This window comes from Apaloderma vittatum, unplaced genomic scaffold (assembly GCF_000703405.1).
Source record: "Apaloderma vittatum isolate BGI_N311 unplaced genomic scaffold, ASM70340v1 scaffold26993, whole genome shotgun sequence".
Lineage (NCBI taxonomy): Eukaryota > Metazoa > Chordata > Aves > Trogoniformes > Trogonidae > Apaloderma > Apaloderma vittatum.
The window spans coordinates 20,904-36,558 of record NW_009706839.1 but is presented as its reverse complement, the minus strand read 5'-3'; the positions used below and the strand labels follow the sequence as shown (position 1 = coordinate 36,558).

The 15,655-nt window shown below is 52.2% G+C and overlaps 1 protein-coding gene across 1 annotated transcript in view; it reads left to right on the top strand.

Moving 5' to 3' along the window:
* Positions 1-223: 223 nt before the first annotated feature.
* NIN (ninein (GSK3B interacting protein)) overlaps positions 224-15,655 on the top strand; it is a gene marked incomplete at its 3' end in the record, with an annotated part of 36,247 nt that continues 20,815 nt past the window's right edge. The window contains 3 exon segments of the mRNA XM_009865942.1: positions 224-427; positions 6,063-6,144; positions 13,132-13,301. Of these exon segments, the coding sequence (XP_009864244.1) occupies positions 245-427; positions 6,063-6,144; positions 13,132-13,301 (435 nt within the window).

Sequence of the window (15,655 nt, the reverse complement as noted above, 5' to 3'; positions counted from 1 at the left end):
GAGCTTTTTTTTTATTTTTTTTTAAATTTTTTTCCCCCCTTGTTCTTTCTGCTGTGCAACTTCTGGCTTCACCCAGCGGGATGAAATGGGCTGCAGGGGTGGCAGAGCACCAGGTTCACTTAAGGCAAACAAAACTCTGCAGCAAACTGCTGTCCCAAGCCCTTGGGGCTTTTCGCCTTTGCGTGCTGCGGTCGATGCTCACCGACCCCGTGTCTCCCCGCAGGTGAGCGTGGCAGGCTATGGGATGGATGAAGCTGAGCAGGACCAGTATGAAGCTCGCCTCAAGGAGCTCTTCGACAGCTTCGACAGCACGGGTACGGGATCCCTGGGACAGGAGGAGCTCACCGACCTCTGCCACGTGCTGCATCTGGAAGAGGTGGCCCCGGCGTTGCAGCAGACCCTCCTCCAAGGCAACCTCCTAGGCAGGGTAAGGCTGGGGTGACGGTGGGGAGTGATGGGGTTGGTTTGGATCTTGGGAGCAAAGCAGTGCCAGGCAGCTGCACCCGCACGTGCGGGAGGGTGATGGAAAGAGGCTGAACGTCTGTAATTTGTGAGTATCCAACTTTCCTGAGGCTCTGGGGCTGCAGGGCTTGCGACATGTGCCCCCCAGCACTGGTTAGTGCTGCTTTTGGCCTAGGTCATCTCCCTGAACCAGCTCACCGGGTGCTTGCACAAACTCTGAGGCACTTGGGTGCGATGGGGACGCAAACCCAGGACTTGAGCCTGTGATTTACGTTAAACTGTAGTTAGAGCGGTGGGGCTGCTTGCAGCCATGCACGTTCCTCTAAAAGAGACAACGTTGTCCACCTCCCCCAGTCGCTGGCTGAGTCACCTTTATCCGTGTTACCTGGTGTCCCTACACAGCTGTGGTTGTCACAGACCCACCTGGGGCAGGGTTTTGGGGACAAATGGCTGCTTCCCTTGGGGCTGCAGTGTCCCACCAGCTCATGGAAGGGAGCTGAGCACCCCGTGCTTTCCAAAGGTTGTACCTTTATAGAGTTTGATGCCAGGGTGTTGAGCAGAAGCTGCTTGCCCTTGGAGGGACCTCCATGTTCAGCATGGATGTCCTTCTGCTCCTGTGTTGCCTCCTTCCCAGCACTGTGCTGTGCTCGGAGTGTGTTGGATGCTTCCCTCAAAATCACCCTGAAATCCCATCCCTGCTCATTAAAATAAAAAAACATGGGGCAGGGCGGTCAGGGCTCTCGATAGGCATAAGCTAAGCAGCCACCCCAACTCCAATTTCCTTTCAGACTGCAGATTTCACAAAATCAAATAATTCCTTTAACGAACAAAGCCTCCTCTTCCTCACCTGCCCTGGGGCTGTAGCTCTTCTGCTGTCAGCGAGCGATGCTGGAGCACAGATGGATTTGGACAGAGATTTCCTACCTTTGGGGTTGCAGTGTGGCATTTGCTCGAGTGCTGGGGACTTTCTGTGCTGCGAGCCTGTCTTGAGCTTCAGCCACTCGGATGCTCAGTCTGGCTTTTGCACGGCGGTGAGATGTGGGGAAGGGAAGAGCAGTGTGAAAGGTGTCGTTGTCAAGGCTAAAGGAACAGTGCTCATCCCTGTGGCCTGCTCTGAGGGGGTCAAAAGTGGAGTTAAACGCAGTAAATGCCCCAACAGAACCCAAAAAGCCTCTTTTAAAGCATCCTGAGTGCTGGGTCGTGCTTTCCGCATCCCAGCCAGGAGTTCCATCCCTGTGAGCTGTCTCAGGGCACGACGAGCATTTTCATTTTAGCCTCCCCACTTTCCTTTGTCTTTGGGGATGGTTCTCGCTTACAACCTGCCACCTGGACATCAGAATAGTCCTTGTCTCCTACGTTGCCTCCCATCTCCCCGGTTCGCTAGTGGCAGAAATAGCCCACGTCTAAGCGCGAGCTTGACTTAATAGCTATTGAATCCCCTGGGTTTCCTAGGGAGCTCGTCGGGAGAATAAGCAGCAAACATGTTGCTCCCTAAGCACAGGCTTCTCGCCCCTGCCCCGCCGGCTCCTCACTGCAGATGGTCCCTCTCGGCACTGGGAGCAGCCTTTGTTTGCCTGCACTTCCAGGGGCTGGGATTTTTATGGGAGGGCACTGGGGAGGGGAGAGCCTCCAGGAGGGGAGAAACGTGGTTTTGTCTGCTGAGGGGCAATTTGGTGGGGCTACGTGCTTGCTTTTGTGCTGGAGGATCTGCTCCGGGGATGAATGCACTGTGATGTGGCTGCTCACGGACCAGGAGCTGAGCTTGGCAAGGTGCTGGATGTGTTGTCCCCTGCTCCGGCCCCGCTCTGCAAGATGCTTTGGAGATTAGCGGGTATGCGCCATCTCCGGGGTCCTGCAGGGGTGTGTAAATCCTGCCCTGGCTCGTGACGGAGCCGAACCAGCCCAGAACCGTTTCCCTCATGCATGCTGAGACGAGGCTCGCAGCAATTCCTGGGATTCCCTGGGAAGGCTGTTTCCTCAAGCCCCTTGCGCTTGGCCGTAGCACCGAGAGGATGCTCCTCTGACCCCCGAGAGGCAAAGCCTGTTAATTAGCAACTAACACCAAGTGGTGTCTCAGGGATGGTGCTCGTAGCCGGTGACCGTGGTTAAATGATTTGCAGGTAGGTCGGGCACTTCCGGACCCTGCGCAAGGACTGTCCTTCACGCTGTCCTCGAGCAGGGACGGGGAGTTCAGGTTTCACCCTGCCCCGGTGCTATTGCCTTAGCAAGCCTGCAGCAAGGGCACTGCGGCGTGGGGTTTCACTCGTCAGCTCCTTTCAGTGCTTGGGCCGGTGACCTCTTGCAAATATACTCCCTCTGAGCCCGCTGTGACGTTGCTCCCCATAACGTGCGGTGGCTTTTTTGTGTGCCAGGCAGGAGACTTTGGTTGCAAGGTTGCCCTGTTCCTAATGTCTTCCCTGCTCAGCATTTCCCTCTGCAACCTTCTGGCTGCTGCTGGAAGGAGTTTGCAGGCAGGGATGGGGCTCTGGGAAAAGGACTCTGCTGGAAGATCAAGGAGAAGGAGCTGGAAGGAGCCACCGATGGTGCTTTGCCCCAGAGAGACCGGGGTTGCACATTGCTGCTTTGCATTGCAGGGACCAGTAACGAGAGGCAGCAGGTAGCCTGGCACAGGCATGTTCCCTTTCTAGTGCTAATAAGTCACAGCTTCATAGGAAACTTGCTTTAAAGCAGGCGTCAAGATTTCTCAAAGGTGCTGGGGTTGCTCAGCAGCTGGCAGCTTGCTTAGTCTCTGATTACCGTGGGGAAGCTGGGCTGGGCTTGTTATGCCTGTGTTGGCATATGAGTCTTGTTTCAGGCTGATTTACTTATTCTGGGAAAATTTGTCTCATGAGGGGCTCGACGGGCTCCCAGCACTGTGCGGAGCCCTGGTCTCACTGTGTTGTTTGCAGGGACACGTGTCCCATCCGTGCTCTGTGCTCTGCTGTTGTCTCCCAAACTCCGCTATGTGCAGGCTGGCTTGGATCAGCCCTTGGGTTGCTGTTTGAAGCCTCCGTGAGCAGATGTGCGAGTTGGCATTTCCAAAATCATCCAAAACCCAAACCGCTGTTGCTGCGGACTTGTGCCTGCCCACATCCCCGAAAACGCCCCTTGAACTCGTGGGGAGCCCACGGGCTTTCCAGGCAGGAGGGTGACCCTGCCTGACAGCATGTGGGTGTTGGGGTTGTGTGGCTGCTGAGCACACATGTTGTGGGGTGCTGTGTGATGTGCTCTGTGTATCCTGGGCATGCTTGTTGCCCCTGCGTGCACTGGCATTGAAATTGGGTAGAGAGTGAGGTGGCATTGCTGGGGAGCAGCAGCAAAGGATTGCTTTCTTTAAAACATGAGACGCCGTAACTTTGCTGTCCCACAGGCTGCCTTGTCTGGTTTGTACTTGAGCGCAGCTTGAGCGCAGCTTAAGTGATCCTGCTCTGGCAGGGAGGCTGGACTAGATGATCTTTTGAGGTCCCTTCCAACTCTGAACATTCTGTGATTCTGTAATTTCTCTAATTCTAAAGCATGCCGTGCACAGACATGCAGCAGCCAAGGTCAAACATGGACCATGGAGAGTTTTTCCTGTTTATCTCTTGTTGGAAGGTTTCCCTGAAGAAAAATACATCCCCCTCCCTACAGAGATGGGTGCTGCTGCTCAGAAAGCGTCGCGGGACTCCTCTTGTGCCTGTGCGAGTCGGGTCTCTGGGCTGCTGATTTGCATTTTAAATCCTGGTGCGCAGCCGACCGCGGTGCTGGCATGGGCGGCTGGAGGATGGCCGCCTCCTGCCCCGCAGCCTAATCTTCCGTGGGCTCCTTTGGATGTCACCGTCATGGTAAAATCGCTCTGCGGCCTTGATGTCGGAGCCATCTGTCCTGCACGCAGCTGCGGCAGCGAGGGTCCACCCCTCCACCCCCCCTTCTGCCTTCTTCCCCTTCGTTAGTGCTTCTTGGCAAACACAAGTTACGGGGCTCGTTAGGCAGAGCAGGTTCCGTGTCAGCAAAACCACCTTCCCCAGGTGGTTTGACTCTGCCCTCTCGTTTGGTGTGTTTGCACGAGTGATGCAAAAGTGACTTTTATTTTCTCGCTGCTGGGACCTCAGGTCCCATCCGAACCCACCCGTCTGAGTGACCGGCTCTGTCTGTCGCCGTGGCTGTTGTCACTGTTCCCTTCCCGAGAAGATCCCGCAGAGAGGGGACCTGTTATTCGAACGCCCTCATCTTTTATTCATCCTCATTTAGTCTAAATGTCAAGTTTTTTTTTTAATCAGGCAAATTTTCCTATCTCGGTAAACTGTCCTTCTGAAGTACACCAGTGTTTGGAAATGAATGGCAGCAATTAGTATTCAGATGAAGGCATCCCTGACAAGTTTCTTTGCTGAACATGTTTCTAACTGTTTAATTACTCGGGGAGCCTGTGTTTAAAACTGCAGGGGTGATTTGCACCGCTTGAGCTGCTGTGTGAGGTGCTCCCCTGCGCGGTGGGGAGGCTGAGCCCCCAGCTCTGCTGTTGTCCCCTGCTTGCCGGGGAGCACATAGCTCTTTTTTGGGCTAGCTCAACCCTGAGAACGAGCTGGGCAAACTTCAGACCTTGACTTTGCTGCTTGTGCCTCATCCAGTGATGTTAAAATCCCCTCTGAGTGCGGCTCCTGCTCTTGGTGCTGTGTTCGCAGCAGTTCACTCTGCCAGTGAGAGCAACCTCGGCGGGTTATTGAAATGCAAAATCTCTCGTTCGGTGCTAAAAATTATCCCAAGATTTATTTAGCCAAAAGAAATAGCAGCAGCCAGCACTGCCTGGCCACTGACCCATGTCAAATTGCTTCCCCAGCTGTTCCTGGGTTTCTGTCCCCCACGGCTGGAATCGCTGACATTCCCCAGCATGGCTGTGAAGGATGCTGCAGATCCTTTGCAACTGTTCTTGGAGGGGGGAGGCAGGAGGCTTTCCAGGAAGATGCAGATGGAAAAGGGGGAGATAATCCTACCGCTGCGGTTAATTTTTTTTATCCCTCCTGTTTTTTCCCGTAGCCACACTCCAGACCTGGTATTTCCAGTCCAGCCTCTTGAGGACCTGCAGCAGGCAGGAGCTGGGGCAGGACTGTCCTGGGAAGGGTGCAACTTTCTGCAATTTGCTTTGGAAACATCGTTTTCTGAAGCTTAATTAGGGCAAGCGAGCATTTCCACAATGGAGTATCCCATCACTGGACAGGACTGGTATCTCCCTGTAGAAGCTGCTGACCCTGATCAGGTCATCTCAAGTGATGGAGATGCTCTCTGGTCTTCTGGCCATGTTATTTCAGCTTCTTACTCCATGGAAAAACCCAACCAATGCATTAAAGCAGTGGATTTGAGTCATTCTGCGATAGCAATCGCTTTTTCCATGTGCTCAAAGACACTGACTGGGCTTTGACGTTGCCTGCTATTGTTTCTCAAGGCCCCAAAACTGAATGACCTGAGGTTCATCTTGTGTCCTTTGCTGAGGTTGTCTGCAGACACAGGCATGCTTGGTGGTTTGAGTGATTTGCATTGCTGCTCGCCTGCCTGTTGGATTATTGGCCTGGTATTTAATTACCTGCACCAATTGATTTCCTTCTCTCTTCCTCTTTTTTCCACAGGTTCACTTTGATCAATTTAAAGAAGCACTTATCCTCATCCTATCCAGAACCCTGTCAAATGAAGAGCACTTCCAAGAACCAGGTAAATAAAAGACGTATTTAAAGTAATACATTTTCTTTGGCAAACCAGACGTGGGTGGCTTTCATAGAGGAACTAAGAAGAGAAGGTGCTTTTTTAGGTGCTGAGATAAGCTCTTCTGCTCAGCTGCCCAGACCTTGGGAGAAGGGAGAGTTAAGGTTTGTTGCAGAGCTTTGTATAAAAGCGTTTTCTGAGCTATTAGATATTTACATCCCATTACCGTGATCTAAATGCCCAGCGGGGCACGTGATCTCTGCATGTAGACAGCTAACGGCACCTCAGATGCTTGATCTGTCCCAGGGCTACTAAATGGGCTGAGGTCTCTCTATGCTGCAATGTTTCTGGTGGCCGGGGAGGCTTTAGGAGCTCTCTAGCTGCAGCCGATGGTTATGGGCAGACAATCAAACGGCTACTTTAATGCTGCTGCCTTTTTTCCCCGGCTGGGGCTGGCACATCCCCACACCCTCCCCACCAGCTCTTTGGCTCTGAGGTGGTGCGACGCAGGCGCAGAAGCTCCAGCCTGGCAGGAGGGTTTGCGAGCTCTGCCCCGGGGGAGCCTCCGCTCCGGGCTGAGCTGGCGGCAGCCCCGGCAGCGGTGAGCTCTGCGGTGGGATCTGCCTGGGGGGAACAGCAGGGCCTCACCGAAAACCCATGCTGACTTTTTGGCTGCTCTGGTTTTTTGAAGGTTACGAGGGGAAGCTCTCTGCAAGAGCTCCTCCTGGTGATGGGGTGCTGGACACAGAAATACCCCTCCTCTCTAGCTCTGATTTTTGGGTTGGTTTTTTTTAAGTCCATTCTGTTTCCTTCTGTCTGAGACAAGCGGGGTGAGCTCGGTCCTGTCGGAACCTCCCCCAAGGTGTCTGTATTTCTCCCAGGGGACAGTCAGTCTGGCCCAAAGGTGCTCCTGAACAGGATGAATCCCCCAACAAACGGAGTTGGGGCTGGCTGGAGAAAGCAGCAGGTGCTGCAAGTCCTCACTGCCCTGTTTTTAACTTGCTTTGTTTTGGTGTGCCTTGAAAAATGTGGCCTTTCTTAGGGGTGCATGAAGGGCTGGGAGCACTGGGGAGGTGTGGGGCCAGGATAAGGGCTGGGCTCCAGCTGGAGTTCTGCTGCGTGTCCCACCTGTATGTAAATCCCTAATCCTGCCTTTGGAGCAGCGGAGACACAAAATCCCCGACGGAGAAAACAGCTTAGCAAGGGGGGAGAGGGACAACTCCAGGTTTCCTTTCCTGGAATACCCATCTTGGCTGGAGCATCCCGCACTTGTCAGCCAAATCACAACTCTCCTCCCGCTTCAATAGGCTGCAAAAACTTGAGGGCTCGAGAGATGCAATCAATGCATTGGTTTTATTTTCCACCCCGTCATTTCTGAAGCCCTTAATGCTTCGAGGGAGAGGGGAGATGACAGCTCTTGCACACGGCGTCCCTTAATGCAGTTTTCTGATGTGGGTCAAGGGGTGCTCGGGAGCGAGGGAGGAACCTCGCCGGTGCCTGGCGAGGGGTCAGGGGGTCTTCTACGATCCCTTCCAGCCCCCTGGAGAGGAGCCTGCACAGCGCAGGGGGCAGCCCTGGCACCCCAGCGAACCAGAACTAATCCAGCACTCTGCATTTATTGGGAAAAATCATATGGCTGAGAAGCTCTGGCTTGATTTGTATTTAAATAAATCTTCCGGAAAGGGCTAAATTTGGGGGTTTTGTGGGGGAAATTACAGCTGCAGCCGGCAAGAGGCTGCGTAGGAGCTGGAGAGCCCTCCTCGGGGACACGTTTGTCAGCTGGGTTTTGCATGGCAGGTAATCAAAGGGCATGTGGTGCAGGTAGGGAGCCTGCGCTGGGCAGGCCTGGGAGACATTTATTTTTTAATGCGTTTTGACAGGTCGGTTAACGCCAAAGTCTTTTTGCTTCTTTTAATTTAGATCAAACTTGAGATTTGGAGAACAAGCTGCTTTTGTGCTGTTGGTGTCAAACTGTCAGTGACTGTGGAAATGCTGGTGTTACAAGCCTGCCCCGGGCTTGGGGGAAAATTGAGTTAAGAGCTCCAAATTGTATCATTTAAATGAAAATTAATTGGAGGCGGGGGGGGAACCCACAAACCCACGAGATTTTAAGGCTGTTTGCTGCATCTGCAGAGGTTGTTCTGTGAGGAAGCAGCCGTGTGCCTCGATGCTGTGGTTTTACCCCTGGGTGATGGGAAGGTCCCTTTGGTGGGTGAGCAACGGGAGGAGCTTGTGTCTTTGCCCTCCAAACCCCTGCAGCCCCTGAGGAGGCGGAGAGGGGGAATGTAGGGGACAGCATCGTTGTCCCCATGGGCACAGGCCAGCTCGGAGGGGATGGGACAGCCCCTGGGGTCATGCAAGACCCAGGGCTGGGGATGAGGAACCAAAACTGCTGCGGGATGCAAAAGCAGTTCCTGCAGAAGTGGCTGACGGGGGTTTCCCTGTTTTTTGACAGTGAGCGGAGAAGCAGCAGGTGGGAGAGGCGTTTGGGCTTGCAGAGAGCAGCTGATACATATTTTTTGTTGTGGTTTTTTTTTCTTGGCAAGCAAGTCGAATTCCCTTTCTGAAGAGAAGGCTGACAGGGAGGACAGTCCTGACGTACAGCGGGCTCTTTGCTTGGGAAGCAGCCCTGAAAACCAGAGCAGGCAGAGTTCCCAGCGCTGCCGTCATCAGCTCTGTCCCCTTGAGGATGTTGATGTGGGGTCACAGACCCAGCTGTGAGCCAGAGCATCAGCCGGGCAAACCCCATCTCTGCCTAGAAGCTGCTGGGCAGAGCAATGGAGGGGAAAGACACTCTGGAAAAAGCAGAAAAAGGCCTCGATGTGTCTTAAAATAGAGCTTATTTTAGTGGTTATTTTAGTTCTCACAAGGTGGAGTGTGCCTGCCGGGGAGACCCCTCACCCCCAGCACCGCTCTCGGGTCTTTGTGGAGCCACACGGTGTGTACGGATAAATTTCAGCCCAAATTACTGGGGTTTGGTGCTCTAAAAAGGTGGTGCTGCACGGCTGGGGGGCTACTGGGAGCTCCCCAGGCTGGTTCTGATGCTTTTTTGTCCATAGGTCACTGTAGCAGTGAGGAGGGGGTCTGGGGACAACACAAAGTAGGTTTAAAAAATAATAATAGTAATAATAATCACTTATGGGGGTGATTAGTAGGGGGGGAAGATAATCGGGCTTTTTTTCCCTCCCCATTATGGCAAAAAAAGTCAGCTCTGTGCATCGGAAGCCTGGATAGGGAGGGATTACTGGGGTGGAGTGTGGGATTACGGGAAGACCCAGGACAAATTAGAGAGCGGTTTGACGCCATCCTCCTTGCGGTCACGAGGGGCCATTGGGGTTGTTTGGGGTTTTTTTAATTTTTTTTTTTTTTTTTTCATCCCAACGCATGGATTTGCCCTCCCAAAGAAGAGCTGGTGGGATGATGCCCTTGCAGGGATGGCACCCATTGGGGGAAATGTTCCTTGTGTTAGTGCAGAGGTTCTGGTTCCTGCTCCCTGAGCACACCTGGAGGGGGGGACAAGTCCAAAACTGGTGCCTCCATCAGGTGATTTAGGTGCAGGCAATGCCTCTGGGCCAAAATTGCTTAGGTTTTGGTTGTGATGCCTTGGACAGGGTCCCCAGCAGCCGCCGCTCCCCTCCACCTTGGTTGCTGAGCCCAGAGTGTGAAATAGGGATTTGGTGGGAGTTTAGGCAGTACCTGGTGTCTCAGAGAATTAGGATTTAGCAGATCCTGGCTCCGATGCGCTTTGCCTGGCACCAGGCTGTCTGCCGCCGCGATGAGCAGCCCTCCCTTCCAAATCTTAAGTGGCAAGGAAATTAATTTCGCCTCTAAACGACCGGCTTGAGGAGCAAGGGTCTTCCTGCTCTAAAACCCCTTTTGTCTGCGCTCGATGGCTTTGATGCTGGGCCCAGGAAAATGCTGCTCCCATCAAGTGGAGCCCCCACCTTCCCCTCCTCAAGCATCTGAGGGCAGAGCAGGATTTTGAAATTACTTATCTAGCGCAGAAAGGCAGAAAATCAAGTGTAAATCTCCAACCATGGCGACGTTTAACTGCTGCGATGGACGGGGAGGGGGAGCGAGCCAGGGAATTGAGGGCTTCTGCCTGTAGCACTTAGATTGGAACGGGGACTGTTCTTGTGAAACGCAGATTTAGGATGTGAGACTTTTCGGGGGCACTTTAGGGGCCACAAACTCCCCTGGGCGGTGGGAGGTTTGTTCTCTCGGTGGTTTCTGCTCTTACCCCTGGCCCCGGGGCAGTTGAAAGCAGGCAGATCAGACCCCGATGTCTAATTAGGCGCCAGCTCTGGAGTGTGTGTTTTACTAAGCCCGCACGTTGCCGAGGGCTGTAGGAAGCAGGCAGGGTTCGACTTATTTTCTTTTTCTCGTCTTATTTATTTTTTTCGCCCCCTTTCTTGGCTCACTTCGCCACCGGTTGCAGAGGTCAGGCTCCGGCAAGAGCAGCCTCCCCTTGGTGTTTGATGCAGGGGTGTATTTTACAGGATTTGGGATAAATAGCACACCGGGCTGTCTGGCAGGCATTTGCCTCACGGGAAGCACTGATTTTTTTTTTTGCATCTCCCTCACGTTTTCCTCGTGTGCCTTTGAAAGCACATGTGGGTTGAGCAGCTCTTTGCATCCTTCCTCGTTGGTTTTGGCTAGAAGTGAGAAACTTGATTTTTGGCTTTTTTTTTTTTTTAATACTCGTGGAGCGCAGGTTGCTGCTTTTTGCTGGCACGTGTGCGCAGCTTGCCCTAAATGATGGGAACATCGAGGGCACCGGCTGCTGTGCTGGGATTTTGGGTTGGGAAAGCAGGAGAGTGAAGGGGTTTAGAGGATTCTGCACTGTATGAGAGGCATCCAGGCACATCCGGTCTGGGGATGAAGGTTCATGGGGCTCTTCTCAAACTGTGAAGGGTCGCCTTTCCCTCCCCGGAGGGATGTTCTCGGGCTTTGCAGGTTTTTGTTTTGTTTTGTTTTAATTGCAAAGGCAGAGCCAGGTGTTCAGACTGAAATAAAAGGGAGAAATCAGCTGCCAGCCTCCAAAAGCCTAAACCACAGAACTGGGGAGATGCTCCCATTTCCCCCTGCTTGCTGTTAAAGGGTTTGCAAGGTGGCAGAGCCTGAAGACACAGACGTTTCAATATACAGTTGGATTTCAGTAGTTAAACACACTGTTGGAGTGGTTAGAAACAAGACTCTTCTGAGCATTGGGAAATCCAGCAGGAAATTAAGCCATAGCTTCATTACTGCTAAATTACGGCTTCTTTCCTCACCACCCCCCTCTCCCCACCCCACCCGCCTGCATCTTTCAAAAGACAGATGGGTGCAGAGGTGCGCTTCTGTCTTAGAGGAGGAAAAATTATTTCTAAAAAAAAAAAAAGAAAACGAACAAAAATCCCCCCCACAAAACGAACAAACAAAGCCCCCCAGCCCTCTCCTGCAAGGGGGGGGGGGGGGGGGCATAGAAAATAAATGGGTGAATGAGTAGCCACAAATATTAGCATTTCAGAGAGAGCTGCTCGATAGAGATTGTTCACCACCGGGCAGGCTTTAATAGGAGCGATAAGGTTTGCTTTTGTTCTCGGGCTCTTACTTAATCAGCCTGTCTCGTTGCGATTTTTCTATCGGCGCACTTCATCACACAACTTTCATGTGCGAGTCCCAGCTGCAGCAAATCTTGTTAAAATGGCCTTGTTCAAACACGGGCGCCGGGTTTGTTCCCTAGAGCTGCAATATGGATGGATGGAGCGCAGGGCTGGAGGAATCAAAGCACTCCTAGTCCCGTGTATTTTATAATTCATTGCATAGCTAAGTTGCAGAATATTTTTCCTCTAACAAGCTTGAAGCCTTCTTCCGTATCTAAAGGAATATTATCCAAGGAGGCGTTTGAGCGGGGTGGGGGTGGTTTAGAGACCATTTGTCTGATTGAACAGCTTCCCTGCTCCTTATTAGTATTGCACTCTTGCATTTATTTTGAACCAGAGCGCTCTGCAAATAAAATTTTAAAAAGCTGCTGCTCTTGCTGCTGCCTCTGCAAGTGGCAGAAAATAAAGATGATCGAGTCCCGAGGGGGTTTCAATGGTAAGGTTAGCAAACGCTGAAACAAAGCATGGAAGAGAGCCTTTCCCTAATTGAATCCCTGGTTAATATGGTCCTCTGTTTAATTTTCACCCTGCTCCAGACGTTGGATGATTCTCACCGAAAAAAGCCTGAAACGTGCTTATTTTTTTTTGTTGTTTTGATCCCTGTTTGCGAGTGCTCCCAGATAATTCAGTCCCCGAAGGCAGGAGCTTGCTGCGGCGAAGCTGGAGAATGTGAGCAGAGCACCCCCCTGTAATTAGATGATGACTCTAAAGGGTTATTTAGATCTTGCAGTTGGCATTAGTTGCACAGCACAAGCCGGGACCTGCCTCGCCATCACCCTGATCAGCTGCTCGTGCCGGCCCTCGAGAGGTGTTTGCTTCCAAACTTGCCCAGTTTTATTTATTTATTTCCACTCGCCCGCTTGTTTTCACGCTTTTAATGGAGGGACGATTTAAATCCAGCGAAAGGAGCAGGGGTCGCCCAAGTGTCTGTGTAACCTGGAGTCTTGAGCTGCCAAAGCGCAGCGTTGTCCCTAATTAAACCTGCCCATCGCCAGTAACGAGGATCGGCGCAAGGAGGAGAGACCTAATGGACTTTCCATCCAAGGCTGTTTGCAAGGTTGAGGCTTCTTTTTCCACATCTTTGTTAACAGAGCAAATTTAATCTGGGAATTGGGAAAAGGTGAAGATGAATCTCTGAGTCTAATTTGCAACAGTTTATTTATTTATTTGATTTTTTTGAGCAGGACCGATTCCAACCCATCAGGCTTGATGCCACGGTGAGGGTAGCGGTCCTGGAAAAGAGCTGGGGGGAATTCTGTTGGCAATTTGGTGCTTAAAGAGCTGCAACCACACTAGGCCTGGGAGCTGCAAAAATCACGTTACCCAAGCGCTTTCTTCTTGAATTTCACAGATTCTTCCCCAGAAGCGCAGCCCAAGTACATCAAAGGCGGCAAACGCTACGGCCGCCGGTCCCTGCCGGAGTTTCAGGAGTCGGTGGAGGACTTTGCCGAGGTGACCGTCATCGAGCCACTGAGCGAGGAAGCATGTCCCCCACGCATCGCCTCCAGCGACTGCCCGGAGGTGAGAAGGAACCATCTGAAGGTGGTTGGGATGACCTTGGGGTCTTCCCGGCGGTCTCCCTCCTCGCCCGTCCCCAGGGATTGGCCATGCCAGGCAGCACCTCCTGTGCTCCGTCCCCAAATTCCCGCTGGCGGGCGGGCAGCCGTGGGAAGCTGGGTAGGAGCCGGGCTCGGGGTGACGTGTGCGGGGTGCCAGCGCTGCAGCGCGGGCCAGCAATTAAGTGAGGGCTGTAACGCTGCCGCCATGGCTAACGAAGTGTGGGCTGGGAGCTAAACGAGCAGAAGGAGCACGTCCTCATCTATTAGCTCATCTGCCAAAATGCCAGCCGTGGCTCTGGCGCTCTCTGGTAGAGGAGATGGGCAAGAGGGAGAGTGGCGGCTGCTGTGGGACAGTGCCCGAAATCCAGAGCCACCAGCTTCTCCTTTCAGTCTTCTACTTTCTGTTATTTTTTTATTATTTTTTTCCCAGTAAAAAGCTTGTGTGCTCTTGCAGCAAACCAAGAGACTGACCACCCTGGAAGCTGCATGGCTCTCAGCATTCCCAAAGCCTCATGTATGGCTGTACCACGTGCTTGCTCAAAAAATCAGATTTTATTTCCCCCCACCCCCACCCGGTTTTATGATCAAAATTTGTGGCTTTCTTTTGTGCTAGCACTTTTAACCCCAGAATCTCCTCTTGCTTCTGCAAAACAGAAAAGCAAACAATGAAGTGGTGGACCCGGCAATGCTGGTTTAATGGTTGGACTTGATCTTAAAGGTCTTTTCCAACCTAAACAGGTCTGTGACTCCGTGCAGGGTGGTTGGGTTTGGTGGTGTGCGTTAGCATATGGCCACAGCAGCTTTTCCCTGAGCTGGGTTCATTCCAGCCTGCCCCATTTTGCCAAGTATCGTCAATTCAGTGTTGCGTGTCCAGGAGCGTGCGGTGGGAGTTTTTCCAGTGGGAAGGAGAAACGTCGCTGCTTTCTCCCTTCCTCTGTCCCCTGGCCTTGCTCGTGCTTTCCAAGAGATGGGAGGCAGAGGAAAAATTTCCAGGTTTCCAGTGTTATTCCTATGCAGCTCAATTTTAACAAAAAAAAAAAACAAAAAAACCAAACAAAACTCAAAGAAAAGGTTTTCCACTGGAACCAGCTTCTTTACCCTGTTCTTGGTAACCACGAGGATGCTTATCCATCTCCTGGTGCTGGCCACATGGGTTGCCCTGACCTTGAAATTGATGTTAATCTGCCCACAACCCCAGGGAAGAGATGCCCTTGATGGAAGAGGCCACTCTAATCTTACTCCTCTGGTTTAGCTGTCAAGGAGGTATAAAAAACTAGTCTATTAACAAGGCCAGTCAGCTGTCTCAACTGCTACGTAACCACGCTCTGCTCCTGTCTCCCCCTCTTGTTGCAGGTTTTGGGGTGGATGGGATGGTTAACACTCCTGCAACTTGAGCAAAAAAAAAATTTCTAAAATCCCTGCTTTCCAGCTTTATCAGCATTATTACCCCGCTTCTAAAAGAAGATTCTCTTGGGGTGCGTAGAAATTAGTTGCTTCCAGGTATTGGGATCCTGGGGCTGAAATGCTGAGTGATGTAGGAGACTTTGCAAGCGTTGACTTCTTGGGGCTTGGCACAGCTTTGCCTGGTTTTCTCCTGCTGTGTGTATAAACATGCTGCTGCCTGTGTTTCACAAGGCTGTCTCCAGCCCAGGGTGTTTTGCTGGCCTGAGAACTGGGGCAGTGTGGCTTAATTGGTGCTTTCTTTCAACCGATGCCAATTAAAAGGGCTCAGGCTCTGTCTGAGAGGCTTCCTTCCCCTTCTCGTCTTGGTAAACACAAGGGGAGAGGCTGGAGGGCTGGTCTACGCATAGGATCGCCTGCCCAGAAAGGGTCTGTGATCTCCATCCTCGGTAGCTTTCCAGGTTCTGCTGGACAAAGGCATGAAGTAGCCGGGTCTGAATTCAGCGTTGACCCTACCATGAGCAGAGGGTGGTGTAAGGGATCCTGAGGTTCCCTCTGACCTGCATAAGTTTGTCCCCACAGATGCTGCTGGGCTGATAGGTGATAATAAACAAGTGGCTCTGGTCGTTTTATGGATGTGACACTAATGGAGCTGCCGCCTTGAAAGCACCTTAGAAATGTAACATGAAAGCTTTTGTGGTGCTTAAACCCAAGCATCTCAAGCCCTGGCTGCCACTTGAGCTTGTTTATCCTAAACTCTTGATAGAGATGATGGGTCTTGGTGGGCTTGGGAAGTGCTGCGGACCCGGCTTTTGTTTCTTTTTTACCTTGTGTTGCATCTGACGATGATCTGTGCAACAGTGGTGGTGCAGGGTTGGGATGAGGGGTGGGCTTGGTGGCCACGATGTACCAACC